We start from the raw sequence: 23642 nt of genomic DNA, 5'->3' as shown, positions 1-23642 counted from the left end.
ATCTTTATCTAACATCTAGCTTCTGTCTTCTTAAAAATCCTCAAAGTTCAATTTAAAACTGTACTTAAAAAATATTTTCTAGAGTTGGGGATTTAGCTCAGTGGTAGAGGGCTTGCCTAGCAAGCGCAAGGCCCTGGGTTCGGTCCCCAGCTCCGAAAAAAAGAAAAAAAATATTTTCTATATCAAAATGTCGGAGCCCACCTCAATTACACACACATAGCCATACAAGTTCATATATTGTTGGTAGGGTTTTCATTAAAGTGCTATTTTGTAATTATGTAAATGATTATGAGGCAAGGCACTGGATCTCGTGGAGGAAAGGTCATGACTAATGTCCCCATCTCAAGGGGTGGCTTCTTATCCAATTTTCTCACTTAAAATTTCAGCCCAGGATAACAGGAACACCTCATAAATACAGAAGAGGAATAGAAGATAAAGCAGACAAACTGTTATGGGAAATATGGCTCAATATCTTTCTCTGGCTAGAGAGTTCCACAACCGGTTCCAGGAGACCTCCTCCTCTAACGCCTCAGTCTGTGGAACTTGTCACACAGAATCTACTGGGGTTGGTGTGACACACTCATTGATAAGTGGATATTATTATTATTATTATTATTATTATTATTATTTGCTATTTTAAAAATTTATTTTTTATTGTATATTTTATGTATTTATATTTCAAATGTTATTCCCTTTCCCCTGTCTCCCATTCCTCCTTCCCTTCCCTCTGCTTCTGTGAAGATGTTCCCACTCACTCACTCCCATCTCAACACCCTGTCATTCCCCTACACTGGGAAAATGAGTCTTCACAGGACTAAGGGCTTCTCCTCCTATTGATGCCAGGCAATGCCACCCTCTGCTACGTATGTGGCTAGAGCCATGGGTCCCTCCATTTGTACGTTTTGGTTGGTGGTCTAGTCCCTGGGGAGTTCTGAGGGGTCTGGTTGGTTGATACTGTTCTTCCTATGGGGTTGCAAACTCCTTCAGCTCTTTCACTCATTTCTCTAACTCTTCCATTGGGGTCCCTATGCTCAGTCCGATGGTTAGCTACAAGCATCCTCATCTGTATCAGTAAGGCTCTGCCAGAGCCTCTCATGACATCCATATTAGGTTTCTGTCAGCAAGCACTTTTTGGCATCAGTAATAGTGACTGAGTTTGTTGACTGCATATGGCTGGATCCCCATGTGGGGCAGTCTCTGGATGACTTTTCCTCAGGCTCTTTTTTTATTTTTGTCCCTGCAGTTCTTTCAGACAGGAACAATTATGGGTCAGAGTTTTTGACTGTGGGATGGCACATCTCTCACTTGATGCCCTGTCTTTCTGCTAGAGGTAGACTCTACAAGTTCCTTCTCCCTACTGTAGGGCATTTCTCTTCCTTCTCAGTTCTCTGGTACATTCTGGGGGAATATATCCAAAAGATGCCCCACCAGGTCACAGGGACACTTGTTCCACTATGTTCATAGGAGCCTTGTTTGTGATAGTGAGAAGCTGGAAACACCCTAGAAGTCCCACAATAGAAGAACGGATACAGAAAATGTGATTCATTTACACAATGGACTACTACTCAGCTATTAAGAACAAGGACACCCTGAGATTTGTAGGCAAATAGATGGAACTAGGAAATATCATCTTGAGTGAGGTAACTCAGACCCCAAAGGAAATGCATGGTGTGTTCTCACTAATAAGTGGGTATTAGCCAAAATAAGTATAGAATACCCAAGATACAGTCCACAGAACTTAAAAAGGTTAACAAGCCAAAGGGCCCAAGTGAGGATGTCTCAGTCCCAATTGGGAGGGAGAAGAAAGCAATCATAGGAGAGGGGAGGGAGGGAGGGGCCTGTGAGAGAAAGGGGATAGGGAAGAGGAGCATATGATCAGGTATTGGGTGGGTTGAGAAATTGGATTCTGCTAGGTCAGATTTTCTTTGTTAAGTGCCACTACACATCTGAACTGGCAGATGAATCCCCACCACTAAACTGAACAGAGGAAATTAACCCTGAATTGTATCTGAAAGCATCAATGAGCTTCCCCGAAGTAGATATCAAGGAGGACACTGCAGATGCCTTTCACAACCCATCCTCACCACCCTAAACATGTAAAAGACTCAAATTTAAGCAGATCCCTAAAAACAAGACTTCTATAATAATATAGTTTATTGCCATTGCCCTTGGTGCCTTTTCAAGAAAGTAGGTAAGAGCCCATTGCTGAAGACTTCACATGTTCCAGACATAGGACTTGGAGGACTCAATCTAAGTCTGACCAGGAAGCTTTGTCTCTGAAGACTAGCTCTCACTTGCCAAAGGATCAATGTATCTGCTAGTGGAGAAAATAATCTACATTTCCAGTGAGCTGCAAGCCTGTGAACTACAGCAATGGCCAGCAAAAAGATCTGTAAAGGTGTAATAACAACACCTAACTGGACTTAAGCACACTATATATGCTTGGTACTATAAGCTAGCTAATTACTTCTGGCTGGTGAGAAGTATTACTGCCACATTTTCTAAACTAATATAATTTCTAACTGTATTCTGAATACTTATCCATATATATGGAAAACCATCACTAGTTAAAATGCAGAGATCAACTTAACTGTTGGGGCTTCCATTTCTAACTAATACATTTACAACAATAACCCTACACTGACGGCTCAGAGAACATCATGGAAGAGGGGGTGGAAAGATTGTAAGAGTCGGAGGACATTTGCTGCTGCTGCAAAGAGGAGACTGAGTGAAGTGGATAGGGAGGAAGAGTGGATCCGAGAGGAGCTGTGAGGAGAAGTACAGAGTGAATATGAAGAAGATAGGTAGTATGAAATGCTCAAAGGGTTAACAAAAATATTATTTATAAAAGAAACGGGAAGAAGTAAATGATACAATATCAAGCAGATACTCTTCAGAAACAGTGTTGATGTAGGGACTTTCCAAGGTAAGCAAAAACTGAAGAAGCTCATAACCACTAGGCCAGCTTAGAAAGTATTTGTCAAGAAGTTCTACACTCAGAAGCAAATAACACTACTTTCATGAAAACATGTGAACTCACTAAAAGAACAGATAAAAGGAAAAAAATAAGAAGAATAAGACTTTATGTACACACCAAATCACCACACTGTAAGAACACTTCGAAGCAAGAAGAGAACTACCAATGTGAACATCCAAATCCTTATAAACAGTTCTGAATTAGTGGGAACCAGGGTTGGTTCAAGGCTGACGCTTAGGAAGAAAACCACCAGTATTGAATATTGGTTTGATCTGTGGTAGAAGGAACTACTCATGAAGAATAAGTCTATGCAAAAGGAGACAAAGATACTGTCTGCAATCCCCAAACCAATGAGATACAAAACAACCAATGAAAGCGGCTGGGATTCTGTGATCTAGGATGCTGGAGCCCACATTTAGACTACAGATAATTGGAAGGAAGAGGAAGAGAACTTATTTCTGTAGATCACAACGGGAAGAGCATCATAGCTAGGTGTCAATAGCTGGGCAAAGGCTGAATTAGACATATGACTGACACAGTCTTAGTTCACCACAGACTATGTAATGCCTTTGTAATGTCTTTATAAGGAAAAGTAGAAACTTTATGTTGAAGACCTCAACCCAGTTGCAACAGCCATTTCCTGAATGGCTGTATTAGCATGGGTCTTCAACTCAATGCTTATTGTATTGGAGTGGAAGTTGACTACAGAGGGAAAGGTAAGTGCAGAAGCTCACACACTAGTGGCCAATGACAGTATTTATGGCTTATCTGCCAACTTTGGGGAGCTACCATGCACTGGTATGCAGAGCTTTTCCATCATCTGGGATGCAGAGTTTCTGTGAGATATTTTGCATGCATGACAAAGATGAGAATGGTCCTTCACAGAATGAAAAATGCTGAATCAATGTTTAGCCTAGTCCTGGCTTTAGCAAGTGAATTTTTGATGCTGCTCATCCCTGCTTCCTCAATCGATCATATTTTTGTCTTTTTCAGATGTGGAATATCTGGAGTGGAAAAAGTCAATGAATATGTTTTCAACAGCATATATCGAGACGATTATACTCTTCTGGGACTGTAGCATCGATGTCTAATCTGTACCTCAAAGAGCATGGCTGAATCTCGGTATGGGAGGGAGTATGTGAAATCTGGGTACTAGGGAGTATGTGAAAAGCTTCAAGAAGCATCACAAATAACTCCATGTTGTAGCAAGTGACCCAGATCTCAGCAAGGTTGATTTCCCAACTTATAGGAGCTGAGCTTTCAATCAAGAAGAGGGTTGCTAAGGGTCTTTACCATGCTCATGTCCTGGAATGTCTGTAGCAGCACCCCAAACCTGGTCTGAAGTCTTGATGTACACAGAGCACTTTGTTGAAAGACCACTTACTGTGGTCTTTACAACTGTGGTCTTTTTACAATTGTGTTATTATCACCCAGTCCTCATTATTTGGGTCTTTATTCTGACATTTTAAGTCCAGGAAATCCTTTATTTAGGTGACTCCCAATCACTCCAGCCTGACTTTTAGCTGATAGGGCATGACCAGCTCCAGCAGGACTGGGATGGTATTTGCATTTCCATGAGAGTAAAGGTCGTTTTCCGCCTTCAAACAGGATAATTGGCAGTCATCTGTAGCAGTATCTTACTATACTCCGTGTGGGTGTTGTGGCAAAACAGAAGGACCATCAAGTCTTATTTGCCCATGGTTACCTGTCTTGTATTCTTTTAGAACTATTGCTTCATTTCAAAAGTAGTGTATTGTGGATGTTGAGTGAGGAGTCAGGTTTAAACATAAGGTTAAAAATAACATACAAATAAACTCATAAAATAAGCTAGAAATTTTGCTGATTTATGATGGAATACAAAACAAAATCATTCCACTCTATCCTGTTGTAAGACCCACCACCCTTCATGAAACCCCTGATCCACTGAGAACACGAAGATCTGTGGTGCTAACCTTCTATGCTGAGGTTCAAACTCTGGGGCACTCTTACAGTGAGATGTGTGCTTGGGATTTTTATTTTAGCCAGGAGGTTACAGGGCAGAGGGCAAGGTCCACTCACCTTGGCATGTCACAATGGCCTCTGAAGGTGCCTCTTAAAGTGTTTCAACCAAAGTATATACCATATTCTGCTTCTATATTAACTAAGCCAGTACTTTCTTTCTCTTTTCTTTTCTTCCTTCCTTCCTTCCTTCCTTCCTTCCTTCCTTCCTTCCTTCCTTCCTTCCTTCCTTCCCTTCCTTCTTTCTTTTATCCATGTCTACCCATTCACAATACAGACCAGGTACAGTGGCCTAGGCTGAGGTGTACACAGGGTAGGTTTATTCTTTCTCCTCTTTCCATACAGTCAGTGTAGGAACACAGCCTGTGGTAAGCACAAGGAGGCCTATTTTTTTCTTTTATTGGACTTTTTATTTACATTTTAAATGTGGTCCCCTTTCCTGGCTTCCCCTCTAGAAACTTGCTATTCCATCCCTCCTCCCCCTGTTCCTATGAGTGTGTTCCCTCACCCACCCACCCACTCCCTCCCACCTCCCCACTCTGATATTCCACTACACTGGGCATCGAGCCTTGACAGGACCAAGAGCCTCTCTTTCCATGGATGGCCAACAAGGCCATCCTCTGCTACTTATGCAGCTAGAGCCTTAGCTCTAGCTAAGTTCTTAGGTCCATCCCTGTGTTTTCTTGGGATGGTGGTTTAGTTCCTGGGAGCTCTGGGGGTTTTCGTTAACAATATCAATATTATTGTTCTTCTTATGGGGTTGCAAATCCTTTCAGCTCCTTCAGTCCTTTCTCTAACTCCTCCATTGGGGACCCTCATTCTCAGTTCAATGGTTGGCTGCAAGCATCTACCTCTATATTTGTCAGGCTCTGGCAGAGCCTTTCAGGAGACTGCTATATCAAAGCCTGTGCTTTCAAGAGATCAGGGCCAGACATTTGTCCTGAGGCTCCTCACAGCGGAAGCTGAAGGAAAAAGCTCTCAGGAACAATTAAAGTGACTTAAGGCTTCAGGACTTAGCCTCTCTGTAGAGTGGTGTGGCAGAGGTGGGCAGGGTATCCTCATGCTGTGAGTGGGAACTGTGCCCTCATTCTGCAGAGCCTCTGCTCACACTTTCCGAGGGTCACTGGGTTTTTTTAAACACCCCCTGCAGAAGGTTTCAGCTCAGCCTCTGTCCCTGTGACCACTTCATCTGAAATGGACACACATGGAAAAGGCGTTTACCTGAGTCTTTAGTACTCTGCATCGCCTTTCCCCTACGTTTGGCACATTGTTCATATGTTGGTGTGTCTGCACTCCATCCTTTTTGCTACACTTGAGACTCTCTAAAGCAGGTTTACAGAGTTCATTGATGAGTTTTATTCAAGTAGCTTATCCCCCACCGCAGTTTTTTGTTTTAATCAAATTTACTTAGCTTTTAAAATTCTTCTTTTATGAAGATTTCTCAACAAAATAAGAAACATCACAACCCTTCCTAATCCCCATACATAAAGGATACATAAAAACTGTGATCCCTGGTGGTGAAACTAACTATACATCCTGCTCCCCCTAGAATGTTAAACTAGAAATTCTTTCTTTCATTGCTCCTTTTCAATGCTCAGCATTGTTCTAGAAACTGATGTCACTCCCACGGGCTGCAAAGACATGAAGGAGACTGGAGAGCAAGGAAAGGAACGAGTCTGTTTTTAATCTCCGTACAACATTAGTCACGTGGAACACTTTGTGATTCCACTACAAAATGTCTCTTAAAAGAAGCAAATGAGGGCTGGAGAGACAGCCCTGAGGTTAAGAACCCTTTTTGATCTTGTAGAGGACATGGAACCAGGTCTTAGCATGAGTTCAGTTCAAAACCAACTATAACTCCAGTTCCATTGGATCTGACAGCATCTTCTACCTCTGCTGGCTCATGCGTGCATGTGATGTGCATATGTATGCTCAGGTACACACATACAAGATAAAACAAATACAAATTTAAAAAGAAGTCAATGGGTTCACCGATGCTAAAGAAGGGAAAGCAAATGTGTGAAAATAAATACTTTAATATCTTTGTACTTTTGAATAATGATAACAACAACAACAACAATAATAATAATAACAACAATAATAATGGGAGATTCAAGTGCTTAAATTCCATTTACAATAGAGTATAATAGGAAATACTTTGGTACTCCTTGTGCAAATGTTCACCAAGACTCAGAAACATTGCTGAAATTTAAAAAACCCAAACAGTGGAGATAATGGTATGTTCATGCATGTGGAGACTCAATATACTCTGGATTTTAATTTTCACATAGTAATTTATAGTCCAATGCACTTTCCACCCAAATCCAGCAATACTTCTAGAAATTGACAGGTGGACACTCTAAATGCATGTGATACATGAGCAGGTGGGTAAGAGAGTTAGGAATGGCTGGATGGTGGATAAATGAATAATAGATGGCTGGATGGTAGATAAGTGAATAATAGATGGGTGGATGGTGGATAAGTGAATAATACATAGGTGGATGGTGGCTTTGTTAAATGATGTGTGGGTGTTTAGTTGTGTGAATAATAATAAATTGATCAGCAGCTGCCCCACCCTTGGGGGTTTCCTTTGTGGAAGAGACATATGTGTGGCCTCCTAAGAAAAGGTCCATGTCACCTTGCCATTCAGCAGCAAAGAGCAGGGGCTCTCTCGAATGAACACCCTGCTCTGGCTGGGAAACCCTAGGATCCATAGCGATGAGTGACAGGTTCTGTCATCTTTACTTTTCTTAGAAGGCATCTACGTACTTTCGCAAAAGTCAGTTATTCTGCACTGAAAGCTGGCTAAATAATTTACTTAGAGTCTTTCATGGACCTAATAATAGGAAATACACGACTTGGGTATAAATGAGCAACTGGCCATATAAAGCAAGATGTTTCGTATATGCAGCAGTGGGATTTACAAAACAGAAAATCAATTAAATGTTCCTGAAATGCCATTGTGGAGGTAGGCTAGGGTCAGGTTACTGTGACAGACCTATGAATGTGACGGGATGGATCCCTGGAGCAGTGTGCTGAGATGGCATATTACCTCAGTGACCTTCCATGATTCTTATCCACAATCAACTGTGAGGAAATGCTGTATCATCTGCAAATATTAGTCATGGAATGTGTCACCTTCATGACAGACAGGGAAGGAAGAAAGAGAGGGAGAGGCACAATGGTGAAGGGTCAAGAAGAGAGAGAAAGGGCCTCATTGGAAAATGTGGTAAATCTTAAATAGACTCTGTCTATGGCAGTCATTCTGGCAGCTCAGACTGGAAGGGACATTGGACAAAGGTGGAGGTGAAAGAAAAACAAAGGTGAAAATGTTATCATCATTGAGAAAGGTTTTACATTTGAATATAGGTTTAATTAAAAAAATAAATATTGCCCCTCATTGTAAATTTAAATACACAATTTCCTGCATGGAGAATATAAGTTACAGCTTTACTTTGTTTCTCCATCAGCATTTCGTGATGGTGAAGGCATTTGCTCTCCTGAAACTTGTTCCCTGAGGAGTAAGAGAAACCACACTGATCGAGGAGTAGGTATATTTAAGGGCACAGGACCACAGTATTTGAGGGAGCTGGACTGTCACAGCTTCAGCCTGGAGAAGTGCACAGAGCCACCCAGCTTCTGAGGGGCTTGGGCATGTGAAACTGCAGCCCAGACTCTTATCAGAATTCCTGCAGGAATCTAGCTGTGTACCTGCCTCTGTTGAGATGCAGAGTGTAGATGACCTTTTCCCACCCATGATACTTGTTACCACAGTCCCAAACACAAACAGCAGATTTCCTCACGGTGGACTCATGTAGCTAGAGAAAACTTTCCTTTCCTGGTGAACTAGAACCTGCGAGTAACGTGACCGTGAGTCCTCCTCTGCTGTAACTCTACTTGAGACTTGGATGCAAACAACTGAGCAAGTACTGGGCCAGCACCTGGCTTCTGGCCACAGACAACAGGAACACAGAAAAACACCTGCGTCCTATCTATCCTGGGAATAATCTTCTGAATAATCTTCACTGTGGTCTTGGCTGTCAGGTACGAGGACACAGGACCCGGTGCTTGGAGAAGACCTCCCATGGGGCTGAGCTTGTCTTGGGTTGCATCATACAGCCAAGGCTGTCCAGGTACAAGTCAGTACTTCTTGATGGTGGCAGATAACTGTAGCCGGACTTTTTGGCTATTTGATAGGGTTCTCTCTTCTCCACCCTAATCCCTTCCAACCTCCAATGCTAGGTAGATGAGAAAAGTTAGAGGGGAAAGGGGACATGGGTCTCTTTAAACTTCCTGAAGATTAGGGACGTTGAGTTCCTTGGGGCAAGTCCAATCTTCATTGTTCAGCTATCTCCAACCAGCAACCCAGCAAACAGCAAAAGCTGCAAGAGGATCCAGCAGCAGCAGAGGGAGGAACAGCTGCCAAAGCCTATTGGGGCTCTGGCATTTTATAACCCTCTCAAGAATCCCCAGAACTCCAAATGTAAACTATCTTCAGCTGGCAGAACATCCCTACCAGAGCCTGAGACAAATCAGGTAGCTGCTGTGGACGATCCAAAGTAGCGCCGTATCTCACATCTGGGAGTAAAACAAAAACATAACGTAACTGGGTTTTTGAAGAAGCCAAATACTTACTATTGATATCTCTGAACTCTAAGAAGCAAGACAGAAGCCTTTCAGACTGAATTGTGTAGTGAGACCCTGAGGGACCTTAGACTCAGCTGGCTTTTATTCCAGCATCTGAGCATCTGCAGAATACTGAAGACTCACTTAGGAATTCAACTAGAAAATTTCCCAGTTTCAGAGGGCTGTGGGGAGAGCAGAGTGTGTTTCCTAGAAGTGAGCATTTCTCACCAAACTGCAGTTCTCCTGGGCACGTCTTGTTCTATGCAGAGCAGGTTAGGTTAGCTGCAGGTGCACTTCACTTCAGATAATCATTCCAGAAAAGTCTCTGCTCATTAAGTAGTAAAACCAGTGGGGTGGAGAACCTTGGGAAACTGAAATGTTAAAATGTAAAACTTCACCAAGAAAGAAGAAAAGAACAAAACTGCCTTTGAGGTAAGCAACTAAACCAGAAAGGGCTCATCCTGCTTCCTATGGTCCTAGGCAGAATCCCTTCCTCCTACCTTCTGTGGGCCGAAGGTTGACAAAGGGGAAATTATTATTTGTAATACCTAATACAATATGTATGCCATAAAATTGTTTTCATATTGAAGTTTAAGGAAATTATGATAAGAAGAAGAAAGTCTGTACATACTTAGTACAGGATGTAATTATCTGGGGGGAGGGACAGAATTTTGCTTTGTGATATAGGCTGGCTATATATATATATATATATATATATATATATATATATATATGTGTGTGTGTGTGTGTGTGTGTGTGTGTGTGTGTGTGTGTATGTATTTCCAGAATTTGGGTCACTTAAGATCATGAGGTTCTCCTGTGTCAGGAAAATATGGATGCATATCTGTAAATACTTCTGAGGAAGTCATAGGTTTGTTCTCTCTCTCTCTCTCTCTCTCTCTCTCTCTCTCTCTCTCTCTCTCTCTCTCTGATTTCTGTCTATTAGCTACTGTACGTCCATCCCCAAGCCTGTATCCATGCAGATAAGTTCATGCTTGTGACTTTTTCAGTGTTTGGGTATTGAAGCATTCCCAACCGCAATGGAGTTTATGCGTCTTATTCACAAATACAAAAGATTCAGTCAGAGTGAACACACTGAGTCTGTCTCTGGAGAGTCTGTCATTGGTTTCAGGATCTGAATGCTATATTCTACATTCTGGGTCAACAGTTGCATCAAAGCAGAGCCCCTCGCTGCCCTTTCACACAGCCTTTTCCTGATTTTACTTTCATTTCTAGCATCACCACATCAGTTTGCTGAAGCGACACCAACTCTGACTCCATGAAAAGTCAAGTCTTTGATGCATACAAAATTTTCTCAGGGACTTGACACATAATATCAAACCATGTTCAAAAGCTATTTCCATAGACTATGTCCCTAGCTTGCTCTTTTATTCAACTTGTGAGTCAAGAGAGTAGAAACTAAGGGAACATCCAGAACTCCTTTTTTCCCCCATTTTTTAAATTAGATTCTTTACTTACATTTACTTACATTTCAAATGTTATTCCCTTTCCCGGTTTCTTGTCCATAAGACCCCCATCCCCTCCTCCTCCCCCATATAGGTATTGCCCCATCCATCCTCCTTACTGCTCCCCCCCCATTCCCCTGCACTGGGAGTCCAACCTTGGCAGAACCAAGGGCTTCCCCTTCCACTGGTGCCCCAACAAGGCTATTCTCTGCTACATATGCAGTTGGAGCCCAGGGTCAATCCATGTATAGTCTTTCAGTAGTGGTTTAGTTCCTGGAAGCTCTGGTTGGTTGGCATTGTTGTTCTTATGGGGTTGCAAGCTCCTTCAACTCTTTCAATCCTTCCTCTAATTCCCCCAAAGGGGGTCCTGTTCTCAGTTCAGTGGTTTGCTGCTAGCATTGACCTCTGTATTGGACATGCTCTGGATGTCTCTCTCAGGAGAGATCTATATCTGGTCCCTTTCAGCATGCATTTTTTTTAGCTTCATCAATCTTACCTAGTTTTCAGAACTCCTTTTTTATTATGTAGGTGAAGGGCCATATTGTCACAGAGGTCACACTTGGATCTGTCTGTTGAGTCTGTCATCTGCAGAAGAACCTGCATGTTATTGCCCAGACTCTAAAGCCAGAAAGCAGGTATCAAGGCAAACCCTTCATACTGCCTGGTAAACTGCGCAGCCTCAATTCAGATTGTATTCTTCCAGCACCCCCACTGTTCCCACCACAACAGAAGCTAGCCTGTCAGCTAGTAAGGGTGTTCTCAGAAAGGATTTATTGAAGGGGGAGATTAGTGTTCATGTGAGCACCAGCACCCCAAGGACTGGGGACTAGAAAGCTTGGTTTAAGGGGAAAAGGAGAAAGCCAGTGGAACACTGGTGTTTCTCTTCTATGGGTTCTGGCTGCCATGATGGGAAAATGCTTCTCTACTCTGTCTCATGGACCGAGTCCTCTGAAACCACGAGACAGAATAAATGTTTTGAAGAGCTATTTTGGCCACAAGGATGAAGCACTAAGTATTGCAGCATACCTAATGTGCGTCACAAGCCCTGGCATGGTGCAGCCTTCAGGAAGAAGAAGGAAGTCCATGAAGAACTTAGTCTGGAAGGGATAAAGCCTCCTTTCAGCAGCAGTTGCTGCCGATGCTCTTTTCTCTACTGCATTGTTGTCCCAGAGTGTCTTAGCAGTGGCCACAGATGAGCTTCTTCCTCCTTTTCCTCCTTGATATTCTTGGAGTGTTTTAAGAAGTTTAGTCCGGAGTAATAAGTTAATGCAAAATGAACTCCTTTTGTTTGTTTTGTTTTTCTTACCGGCTTGCATTTGTTTTGTGTTTTTAAGTTTTGTTTGAGAAAGAAAGAAGAGATATCGGGTGGGTAAGTAGGTAGGTAGGTAGGATCTGGGAGTTATGGGAGGAGAAAGAAGATGATTAAAGTAGTTTGTGTCAAAGAAGAGTTTCTGGCCCAGTGTTTTCGTCTATGCAAACGATCCTTTTCACTGAGAGTATGACAGACTTCCACTTTACCCTTTGTGTGCAGGCATTCATCTAGATTCCCCAAAACCTTTTGTTGGAAATAATTAATCTTTCCCATGAGTTTGATTGTTATATTTATAAGTATGATGTGTGACATTTGTGACTTCACTTTTGACACTTAAACTTGTGTTCTATAGATTACCTCTTTCTCCACGCCAGCTTAGACTTCCATGGCTCAGTAGGAAGCTGTGAAATGGAGAAGCCAAGTCACTCAACTTGGTCCTTTCAGAGACAGAGTATCCATGATGGCCTCTTCACCTTCCTTGTGAGGTTTGGATTGTAAGTCCTAGTTCTAAAACTAGGCCCTGTGATGGTTGCAGGAAGGCACTGGATAAAAGAGATTTATTCTGTGACAATCACCATTATCACACACTGAAATCTTCCAGTCCAGGAACATGGAATCTCTATTTAGATAAACTTTAATTACTTTTTGAAATGGTTTGTATTTATCAGGAAGTAAAGCTTGAGTGTTTTGTTTACACTGTCACTAAGCATTTTGTTTTGAGGTTAGAGTAAGTGGAACTGTCCAGTCCTTGCATCATACAAAGGTTTTCTAAAACAGCGATAGGTGCGCCTTGCTCCATGAGGCTGCCCTCAGGAAAGCATGTTTAGAAATAACCCAGGCCAAGAGAATAGTCTTCACATCTCTGCTTAATGTGAGAAAGAGGGTAAGAGTCTGCCTAGGGCGAGCTTGACATCCTTGTTCCTCAGTGTATAGATGAGGGGGTTCAGGGTTGGGCTGAGGACTGAGTATAGCACTGAGGAAACTTTGCTTCTTTCTGGGCTGTAGCTGGAAGCAGGACTGACATAGGCACAGAACACAGATGAATAGTACACAGAGACCACAATGAGGTGGGATGAGCAGGTAGAAAAGGCCTTCCTCTTGCCCTCAGCAGAACGCATGCGGAGGATGCTGGCAATGATGTAGCCATAGGATAACAGAGTTAGCACAAAGTTGATGCCTCCATAAAAGGCATCTGCCACAAGAGTCATAATGCTATTCACATATGTGGGGCTACAGGAGAGCAGGAGGAGTGGGGGAATCTCACAAAAAAAGTGGGTAATGACCCTGGGGCCACAGAATGACAGCCGTGTCATCAGACCAGTGTGCACAGATGCATTCACAGCACAGATGGACCATACACTCATGGCCAGGACCCCACACAGCTGTGGGCTCATTCTAGAGCTGTAGTGCAGGGGAAAGCAGATGGCCACATAACGGTCATAGGCCATGACTGTGAGCAGTAGCAGCTCAGAAGATGCTGACCACACAAGGAAGAAGAGCTGGGCCATGCATCCCTTGAAGGAGATGGTGTTTTCCTCAGACAGTAGACCAACCAGGGCCTTGGGAATCACAGAGGAGGTGCACACAATATCCATGGTGGCCAGGTTGCACAGGAAAAAGTACATGGGACTGTGGAGCCCAGTGCTGGAGGTGACCAAAGCAATGATCACAATGTTGCCCATTAGAGCCATTGTATAGAGGGACAGGAAGCAGCCTATCAGGAACAATCTTAGACCAGGGTGCTCTGAGAACCCCTGAAGGATGAACTCTGTCACTACTGTCTGGTTGAGACTCAACATCATCATGGAGAGAACGCAGTCCACCGTTGTGTCTGTCAGGTTCTGAGAAAGTATCACCGTTTACCACTTCAAAGTCTGGTTCCGAACTTTCTGCTGTCAGAAAGGGAAGGCGTGAATGTATTTCCTTCATGGGAGCTTCTGGTCTTTTTTTGGTCTGTGTACAACACCATTGGAAAACCCCATATATTTCATTTACTTTTGATTACCCCCTAGACATTTTCTCCATGTAGATTTGAATCAAGATTTGAATCTGCTCCTCCCTCATCTTCTCTAATGTGTGGAAAGAGCTCAAGTTCAATGAGTGGAAGCATCCTTCATTCAGGATCTGCCTTTGCTTTATTTCTCTGTCACTACTAAACTGTGCTTGTCAACACAGCTGTACCCCTTATCTCCACACCAGGCATTTCTCCACACGAGGACAGTTTTAGATGGACACACTGAGATAACTCTTGTATGCTGGTTCACACCCGGCCTCCTAGCTTCTGAGTCATTTTGTCTCTTTTGATCTCTGGAGAGGTTGCTCTATGGGTAATCTCAACTTGATAATGGCATCCCCATGGCCCAGTAGCCATGCGTTTCTGGAATTTTACCTATCTGTGGCTTCTCCTATGCTTGAAACTGTCTTGACTCTAACCCACGTTAAATCTGTCACCAAGTGAATGTTTTTCAAAACCCAGCCCAGTAATCCCAAAGTCACTGTGGGGAGGAAGAACAGAAGATGATGTGTAATGGAAGGAGAACATTAAATAAGAATGATGAAGGGGTGGAAGTTAGGAGGAAGGCTAAGGTAGGGAATATGCGGAGAGATGAGCAACACTAAGAGCCTCTTGAAAAATTTGAATCCTGTGAGCGACAACAGTTGTAATATGTCTGCTGATGAAGTAGTGCACAAATGTTATGAACTAACCAGTTATTTTTCTTTTTCTTCTTTCTTTCTTTCTTTCTTTCTTTCTTTCTTTCTTTCTTTCTTTCTTCCTCTCTTCCTTTCTTCCTCCCTCCCTCCCTCTCTCTCTCTCCCTTCTTTCCTTCCTCTCTCTCTCTCTCCCTCCCTTCCTCTCTCTCTCTCTCTCTCTCTCTCTCTCTCTCTCTCTTTCTAAATTTCTAGCCCACCTCAGCAGGTAGAACCCATATGTGGTACGGTTAACAAGGCCGAGAACCTGTGACTAGATGTATCATAGCCCTCAGAAGAAAACCTACTACTGTTTTTCTACTAAACGTACATAGCATTAAAATGACTCCTCATAATTTATTGCGATACCCATAGATCAGTCCATCATTTAACTCTCATCAGAGAACCCTCTTCTTGCAGCAGAGGACAATTAACACAAAGGCCTATAATTGGCCAATGTGCACAGAAAAAGGAACGTCAAAGTGCTCAGACTTTAATGGGAGGTTTAGACCACAACCCATGTCTCAAAATGTAGGAGACTTCATGGAAGGTGTGAAGGAAATAAGATTATAAGAGCCAGAGGTGGTAGAGGACAGCAAACAAAGGATGTGTGGAAACAATGAGGGAGATGCACACATGCACTCACAGAGATTTTACAGCAAACAAAAGATCTGTGCAAGATATACAACATCATGGCATGAGGAGTTAGACACATATTCCTAACCTTACCTGAGGAGCTATCAACATTTGTTGGCAAAGGCAGAGACAGTTTTGTTTATTGATGTGATCTCTATTTATAGACCATACTCCAAAGTAGACTCTATATTTAAGAGTAGTTGGCCAACCTTCTGTAACTAGGCAGGACCCACAGTGGGAGAATTAGGACACTAACCCACCCAGAAAACTTTCAATTCCCAAACTTATCCTGTCTAGAAGCAATGCAAAGACAATGATGGAGAGGAAACTGAAGGAATGGCCAACCAATAACTAACCCAACTTGAGACCCATCTCATTGACAAACACCAATTCTGACACTATTAACAATACTCTCTTATGCTTGTAGACAGGAGCCTCGCATAAATGTCCTCTGAGAGGCAATACCCAGCAGATGACTGAAACAGATGTAGATATTCACAGCAAACATTGGACAGAGGTTGGGGACTCTTATGAAAGAGTTGGGGGAAAGGATAGAAGGCCCAGAAGGGGATAGGATATCTATAGGAAGACCAACAGAATAAACTATCCTGGACCATTAGCAGCTCTCAGAGACTGAGCCACCAACTGAAGAGCATCATAGATGGGCTGGACCAAGGCTCCCAGCAAGTAGGGCTCCCTTGTCTAGCCACAGTGGTAGAGGATGCACCTAACCTTGCAGTTTTCATGTGTCAATGTATGGGGGTATACCCAGGGTGGGACTGACCCACTCAGGGGAGGAGGGATGGATGGAGGAACTCTGGGAGGGGAGGACTGTGAGGAGGGACAATGTTTGGGAAGTAAATTATAATGGGTAGGTCTCCCACAGAGATTGGACTTGGTGTGTTTTAAATTAGAAGATAGAAAAAGTTGGGTGAGTAGTGTGGTGAGGATGTGTGTGGGAGGAGTTTAAGAGGGAAAATGAGTTTATCAAAGTGTATTATATGAACATCTTAAAAATTTATGAAAATATTTTAAAAATCACATCATTTCCAAATTGGTGTTCATGTTTACAATGCACCTTTTATCCCAGCTCTTGGGAGAAAGAGACCGTTGAAAGCCCGAATCATCTACATAAAAAAGGTTCAGACTAGCCAGAGCTACATAATGAGACACTTTCAAAAAGCAGAAAATGTATTCAGGAAATAAAATCAGTGTTCCAGAACAGCATCAATACACCCTGTGGAGAATAGGTCACATTAGCAAATAAACAGAATAAGCCTAGGCATGCATCTTGGAATAAGAGGATGAAGAAATGGTAATAAAGATGCACAGTGGAATCTTATTTAACCATAAAAAGCATGATATCCTTTTATATACAGTACAATGGAAGGGAATGGAGAAAAATGTATGAAGTCAAACAAGCCAGGTATAGAAAGGCAGATATCACATTTATCCCTCACATGTGGAAACTAGAAAACCCTATCTTAGAAGAATAATGATTAGTAAGATAATAAATGTCAAAGATGTGAAAGTGTTAAGCAAGATAAGACAATGGTAATCAGTCCATTTAAATAGAAAAAAGTAAGTTCTAGGGCTCTGCATGGTGGAGTGATGACACTCCGCGTCATCTTCTATGTATGTAGAGACAACAAGAAGAGAGGAGATCAAACCTAGGCAAGACAGAGATGACAAAGTTACAGAAACATAAACATTTACTTAGAATACGCACAAACATTTAAATATCAACCCATCTCCTATCACCACATACAGGGATATTCTGTTACAAATAATAACATTGATCAACACCACTCATGGTAGCTTTATTCACATACCAAGTCATAGAAATATATCAGAGAAAAGCCAAATATAAACAGACAACAGTATAGATAGTGCCCAAAGACTAAATGATTACAATGAACTTGTATGATTTTGTGTAGAGGGAAATGCACTTAGAGACCTGACCTGCAGCAGAGAATGCATATCATGCTGCCTCTAAATTATTGTGACCTGAACAAGAAGTTGTAGAGGACTTTTGGGATCATGAAAATGTCCTCCATCTTCATTGAACTGGGTTACATGAAAGGAGGGATTCTATAAAGCACATCGAATGGTCAAAAAGAGTTCAAATCACTTCCTTAACTGTACACTGAAACTGTAAATTTATTTTACCTTAATTGAAGCCTTGGCTTAGCTTCTACCTTCAAAATGTTTTAAGTGTGTTAGAGCAAATGGAATGTATATTCAGTGTAAGTGGAGGCAGGTGTGTTACAGTGAAGAGAGGAGACCCCAATGACAAGGGGAGAGAGTGCGACCTCTGTGGAGTAGGATTGTTACTGGAGAGGTTGGAGGAGACGTCTTCTGGACAGTGGGACACAATGCCTTTGCCACAGGAGTGATCCAATGGCAGCATGCACACTCCTGCATTCAGCTTACAACAGCTAGAGAAGTCATGAGAGTGTGTACAGCACCAGACAGGTCTGAACTAAACACAAGAAAACCCCACTGATTCCGTAGCAGGTGTGCCAAAATTTCTGACTATAATTGTAAAAAGCACATTGAAAAATACCGTGTTCCAGTCCACTGAGAACACTTAGAAGGAAGAACAGAACAACTGCAATCAATGTCCGAAGCCTGAGAAACCTGCAAAGGGACTAAGGTTGGTTCATGGCCTTGGCATTGACAGAGAGGGGACAACCTGTAAGAGTCTGCAGTGACGTGATGTATATGTACTCATAAATAAGGGTCCCCTGCTATAACAGACAGAGACACCGTTATGTACTCATAAACAAGGGTCCCTGCTCTAACAGACAGAGACACCGTTAGGGCTCTTGTTCATGAACCTTGACGCTTCTAAAATTGGACCAAAGAGTGAAATTAGACAGGGGCCCGATTCTGGGATTTCCAAGTGAATATTGAGGGTTTTTTTTCTTGAAGAAATAAAAATAGGAAGAAATTATAAAATCAGGACCATGAGTCTGTGATGGGCAAAAGTTAGATTAGACACTGGATTTTCAGTCTTGGTGCTTCTTATTTGGGTAAAACCAGGCATTCCCTGCAGAGTTTCACAGAGGAGCCTTGGGACTTAGACTATCATAGAAAACAAACTTCAGAGAGAAGACATTGGTGGGGGATTACTTTGCTGGACAATGACTGCCATTTTGCTGGGACTGGCCACCTATGGCATGCCATACACTGGAGCTTCCAACCACCAAATGCACAGAATTTCTGTGGGATAATTTGCATGCATAACATGGGAGAGAATGACATTTCTGTGAAACTATGAATCAATAATTAGTCTTTTCCTATGTCCTGTGTTTAGCAAGCAATATTTTGATGTTTGTAATTTCTATGGGTCCAGCAGACACTATTATCTTAGTCAGATGTGATTCTGTTACACAGAGGAAAATAAATTAATATACTTTCCAAATGCTCAACCATATACACTGTGAATCAGAAAGATGAGCTCTGTCCACCCAAGCTCTCTTACCAGAATTCCTTCCTGGTTATTTAACTTTGATTGTGTGACCATTTGAGCCTAAGAGGACATGGGAGAATCTAGTAACCAGATGGGGAGTTTTTTGGAGCAAATTCATGACAGCCTCTCATGACTACATGTAAGCCAGTCTCAGCAAGGTTGACTTGAAAATACTCAGAAGCTGAGCCTCAGCCAGGAGCAAAGCTGCTTAGGGTCCCCACTAGGGTCATGAACTGGTGTCTGCAGATACCAGGTCAGGACAAAAACAGGCAGAGAAAGCATCTACACTTCAATCACTGTTATCACAGACCTCACCCCTTCATCTGGCCATTCTTTATACTTAATATTAGACAGTTGTAACTTTTTCTTTAGGTAACTCCTGGTCATACCAACCCTGCCCTGTAGAGACAGGACAAGGTTAACACCATCAGGCGTTTGCTGGTGTTTTTAATTCCATGGAAGCTGCAGGTCATTTTCTGAACCTGAACAGTGGACTCTGGACAACAGGGTAAGAAATATCTCTTCTGTGGCATTTCTCACCGTTCTCTGTGGATACCACAGACCAACAAGACAATGTCCAAGTCCAGTCTACTCATCTGTATATATCTTAGGTTCATCTAAATATGTGGGTTACTTTTTAAAATTAGTGTGAGCACTGTGGGTGATAAATGAATAGACAGGAACATAAGACAAAAATAACAGGTGTGAATAAACTCTCTGATTATGATTAGATGCTAGACATTCTGCTGGTTATCCGGTGGGCAGGATACAAAATCTGTTTTTTTTTTTTAAATCATATTCTGTTTTCTGACACCTGAACCAGCACTCTTAACAAACTGGAGACTCACTAAGAAAATAAGTTGTTGTCCCTTAATGGTGACATGCAAACACTAGGACTAATGTTAGTCCTAAGGTTCATGAGTCTTTTGTTTTGGAGCTCCACTGTTGGCCAGAAGAGACACACAATGGAACTTAGGATTCAACTTACCTTTTTCTGTCACAGCGAATTCAGGTGACAGATGACTCCAACAAAGGTGCACACTATGCTGAGCACAAGCTCTCTTTTCTGCAAGCTGCAAGCCTTTAGTGTCTCTCTGAAACTCTGTCTTCCTTTGTATAGAGGTCACTGACCTTCAGGAATACCTGTCGTTTCTGAGACCAGGGGCAGGTGCTTGTCCTGGTGCCTCCTGGGAGATGAACTGAAGGAGAAAGCTCTTAGGATCAATTAAAGGAGACTCATGACTTAATGACCCAAGCTCCCTGCAGACTTGTGTGGAGGACAATGGTCAGGGGAGTCATATACTGTGGGTCCTACGTTGGTAGGAACTGCTCCTGCCACCAACCATGTGCATGCATTGGTGTTACCATGTCCTGTATGGAAGGTCTCACCAGGATACAAATTGACTGCTCTCTCTTCTGCTGAGATATCTTCATCTGACACGGAAACACACACAACAGGTTCATTCTAAGAATGTTGTATGGTCTACCTCTCCCTCCCTCTCCCTACACTCAAGCCTGTCTGTATATTGTTATGAATTAATGTTCCCTCAGCACTTCCATTGTTTGCTTCAATTTTAAACCTTTAAAATATTTATTCAGCCATTAGATTCTCTATACAGTTATCATATGCAGACAGAAGAGTTTATATTTAGGAAGACGCATACATTTATGTATACTTATCTGCATGCAGTAACATCTAGAATATAGGTAGTAGCCATGAAGTGGGAAAAGAGTGACAGAACATTGTATAGAAGGTTTTCACAGTGGAAGGCAAGGCATAAAGGTTATGATCAAAGCATAATCTCAAAAATAAAGATAAATATAAAATTTAACATTTTATTAATAAAACCAATTCAATTGCAAGTTTTAAATGCAACTTAATTTTTCCACACATTGTATTGTGATTATGGCTTTTTCCTCAGTGAACTTCTTTTAGATCCTCCCTACCCACCCACCTCATTCCATGACCATTCTTTTGGTCTCTTTAAGAAAAAAAACCCCACAAAAGCAAACAAAATACAAATACATGAACAAAAATGAAGAAACAAAAGAAATAAGGACAGATACTCCAAATCCAAGACAAAATCAGAAACCATGATGTACAGGTACAAGATCAGTAAGACAAAAATAGCTACACAAACAAATACAAGAGAAGACGTCTTCTGAAATACTATTGATTTTGGTTTTTGCTTTCTGTCTACTGCTGGGGAAGTGGCCTACCAGTAAAGTAGGTTTTATATACCCAGTGATACTCTGTTGCGGGGATGAATTTTCCCTGAGAGTTCTAGGACCTCTCCGTATTTGCACATTTTCCAGTTGGGGGTTTTGGGTTACTTCCCATGTACTGCAGAAAGATATGTGTTTTGATTTCCCCCTGTCCACCACCTGTTTATTCTTAGATTCTGTCAGGCATAGGTTTCATTTCATGGAGTGGGATTTAAGTTTGCTGAGATAGGGGTTGGTTACCTCTAAAACTTCTGTACCACAGTTGTAAGGTTTATCAAATCACCCGGTACCCAAATCCCATGGGGGAGAGAGCTGGTCTTGCAGAAGTGCAGACATTCCTGAGAGATCAGAGGAGACAACTACTTCTGCCCACCTTCCTGACCGAAGAGGAACCTGCTTGGTACTCTCTGTGCCCTCTGGGTACAGGCACCTAGGATCATTCAAGGGCAGGACCCTTCCAGTTTCTGCCTGCGCTGAGAGCTGAAAGCCAGTTGCCAGGAGTGCCAACACATCTGTCAGCAGAAGTAAGACCGACTCTTCTGCTCCAAGCAACCTGCCTGGTGGCCTCAGGACACACAAGGCAGAAGTCGTCTGGGATAGGACACTTCTGGTTTCTGGCTGTGCCCAGAGCTGAACCACGCCCACAGCTCTCTATACCCAAATCCCCTGGGGGAGAGAGCTGGAATCTCAGAAGTGTGGACAATCCTGAGAGCTCCGGGGAGACATCCTCTTCTGTTCACATTCCTGGCCCAGGAGGAACCTGCATAGTGCCCTCTGGATACAGGATATAGAAGTAGTCAGCAGCAGTAACTTTCTGGTTTCTGCCTGTGCCTGGAACTGAACTGAAATGTCTCACAGCTCTCTGTACCCAAATCCCCTGGAGGACAGAGCTGGTATCTCAGAAGTGTGGACAATCCTGAGAGTTCAGGGGAGACCTCTATTTCTGCTCACATTCCTGGCTCAAGAGGAACATGCCTAGTGCCGTCTGGATTTGGGAACCTAGGAACAGAGAGGGGCAGGACCCTTCTGGTTTCTGCCTGAGCACATAGCAAAAGCCAGTTACCTGCAGCACTGACACACCTGAGAGCAGAGGAAAGACCAACTGTTCTACTCCACGTGCCCAGCCTGAAGGCTTCAGCATACAAAAACCCAGGAGCAGCTCTATGTTCCTAGATTTGGCTGGAAGAAGACAGATCGACAGAAGAGCAGAACACAGGCTTACAGGAAGGTAAGACCACTGTCAGAGACAGCCATACAAGCTAACACCAGAGACAACCTGATGGTGAGAGGCAAGCACAGAAACCTAAGCAACAGAAACCAAAACTACTTGTCATCATCAGAGCGCAGTTCTCCCACCAAAGCAAATACTGGATATCCAAACACACTGGAAATGCAAGATTTAAATCACATCTCATGACAATGATAGAGAACTTTAAAAAGGACATAAATAACTCCCTTAAAGAAGACAACATAGGAGAAAGTCTGTGAGGGCAGCGGCAAAGCTTCGCAGAGACGCTCTCTCTTGGTTCTCGTGGCTGCGCAGGGATTTAACCGCCACCATGTTGAGCAAAAGAGCAAAGACCGAGACCACCAAGAAGCGCCCTCAGCGCGCAACATCCAATGTGTTCTCCATGTTTGACCAGTCCCAGATCCAAGAGTTCAAAGAGGCTGTCAACATGATTGACCAGAACCGGTATGGCTTCATTGACAAGGAGGACCTGCACGACATGATAGCTTCAATGGGAAAAAAAATCCAACTGATTAATACCTGGGTGCCATGATGAACCAGGCCCCAGGCCCCATCAATTTCACCATGTTCCTCACTATGTTTGGAGAGAAGCTGAATGGCACCGACACTGAGGACGTCATCAGAAACGCCTTCGCTTGCTTCGATGAGGAAGCGATTGGCACCATCCAGGAGGATTATCTGAGGGAGCTGCTGACCACCATGGGCGACTGCTTCACAGATGAGGAAGTGGATGAGCTGTACAGGGAGGACCCCATCGACAAAAAGGGGAATTTCAACTACATTGAGTTCACGTGCATCCTCAAGCACGGAGCAAAAAACAAAGATGACTGAAGAACTGTGGCTTCCAGCCAAATGTCCCTGTTGCCATTGGAGTATTTCTGAGATTTTCCTCCTGGAGCCGTTGCATGCCCTTGCTTTCCTGCCTTTTGCCTTTCTTGTTTTGTATTTATTCTCAGCCACTTTGGGTCACGTGTACCTTTATTATCAGA

General features: G+C 42.8%; 1 protein-coding gene, 1 non-coding gene and 1 pseudogene across 2 annotated transcripts; 1 reads left to right on the top strand and 2 right to left on the bottom strand.

Moving 5' to 3' along the window:
- Window positions 1–5227: 5227 nt before the first annotated feature.
- LOC116895003 lies at window positions 5228–5360 on the bottom strand. The gene has a single exon (XR_004387191.1). It is a non-coding gene; the product is annotated as a small nucleolar RNA SNORA51 (small nucleolar RNA).
- A 7885-nt stretch (window positions 5361–13245) lies between these two features.
- LOC116894381 (olfactory receptor 13A1-like) lies at window positions 13246–14196 on the bottom strand. The gene has a single exon (XM_032896089.1). It carries the CDS (start codon window positions 14182–14184, stop codon window positions 13246–13248), a length of 939 nt encoding a protein of 312 aa, XP_032751980.1. The 5' UTR covers window positions 14185–14196.
- Window positions 14197–22954: 8758 nt separating this feature from the next.
- Window positions 22955–23484, top strand: LOC116894380 (annotated as a pseudogene).
- The last annotated feature ends 158 nt before the right edge of the window (window positions 23485–23642 follow it).

The sequence above is a fragment of the Rattus rattus genome, chromosome 2, assembly GCF_011064425.1.
Source record: "Rattus rattus isolate New Zealand chromosome 2, Rrattus_CSIRO_v1, whole genome shotgun sequence".
Lineage (NCBI taxonomy): Eukaryota > Metazoa > Chordata > Mammalia > Rodentia > Muridae > Rattus > Rattus rattus.
The sequence above is the reverse complement of the archived record's forward strand: the minus strand, read 5'-3'. Positions and strand labels throughout refer to the sequence as shown.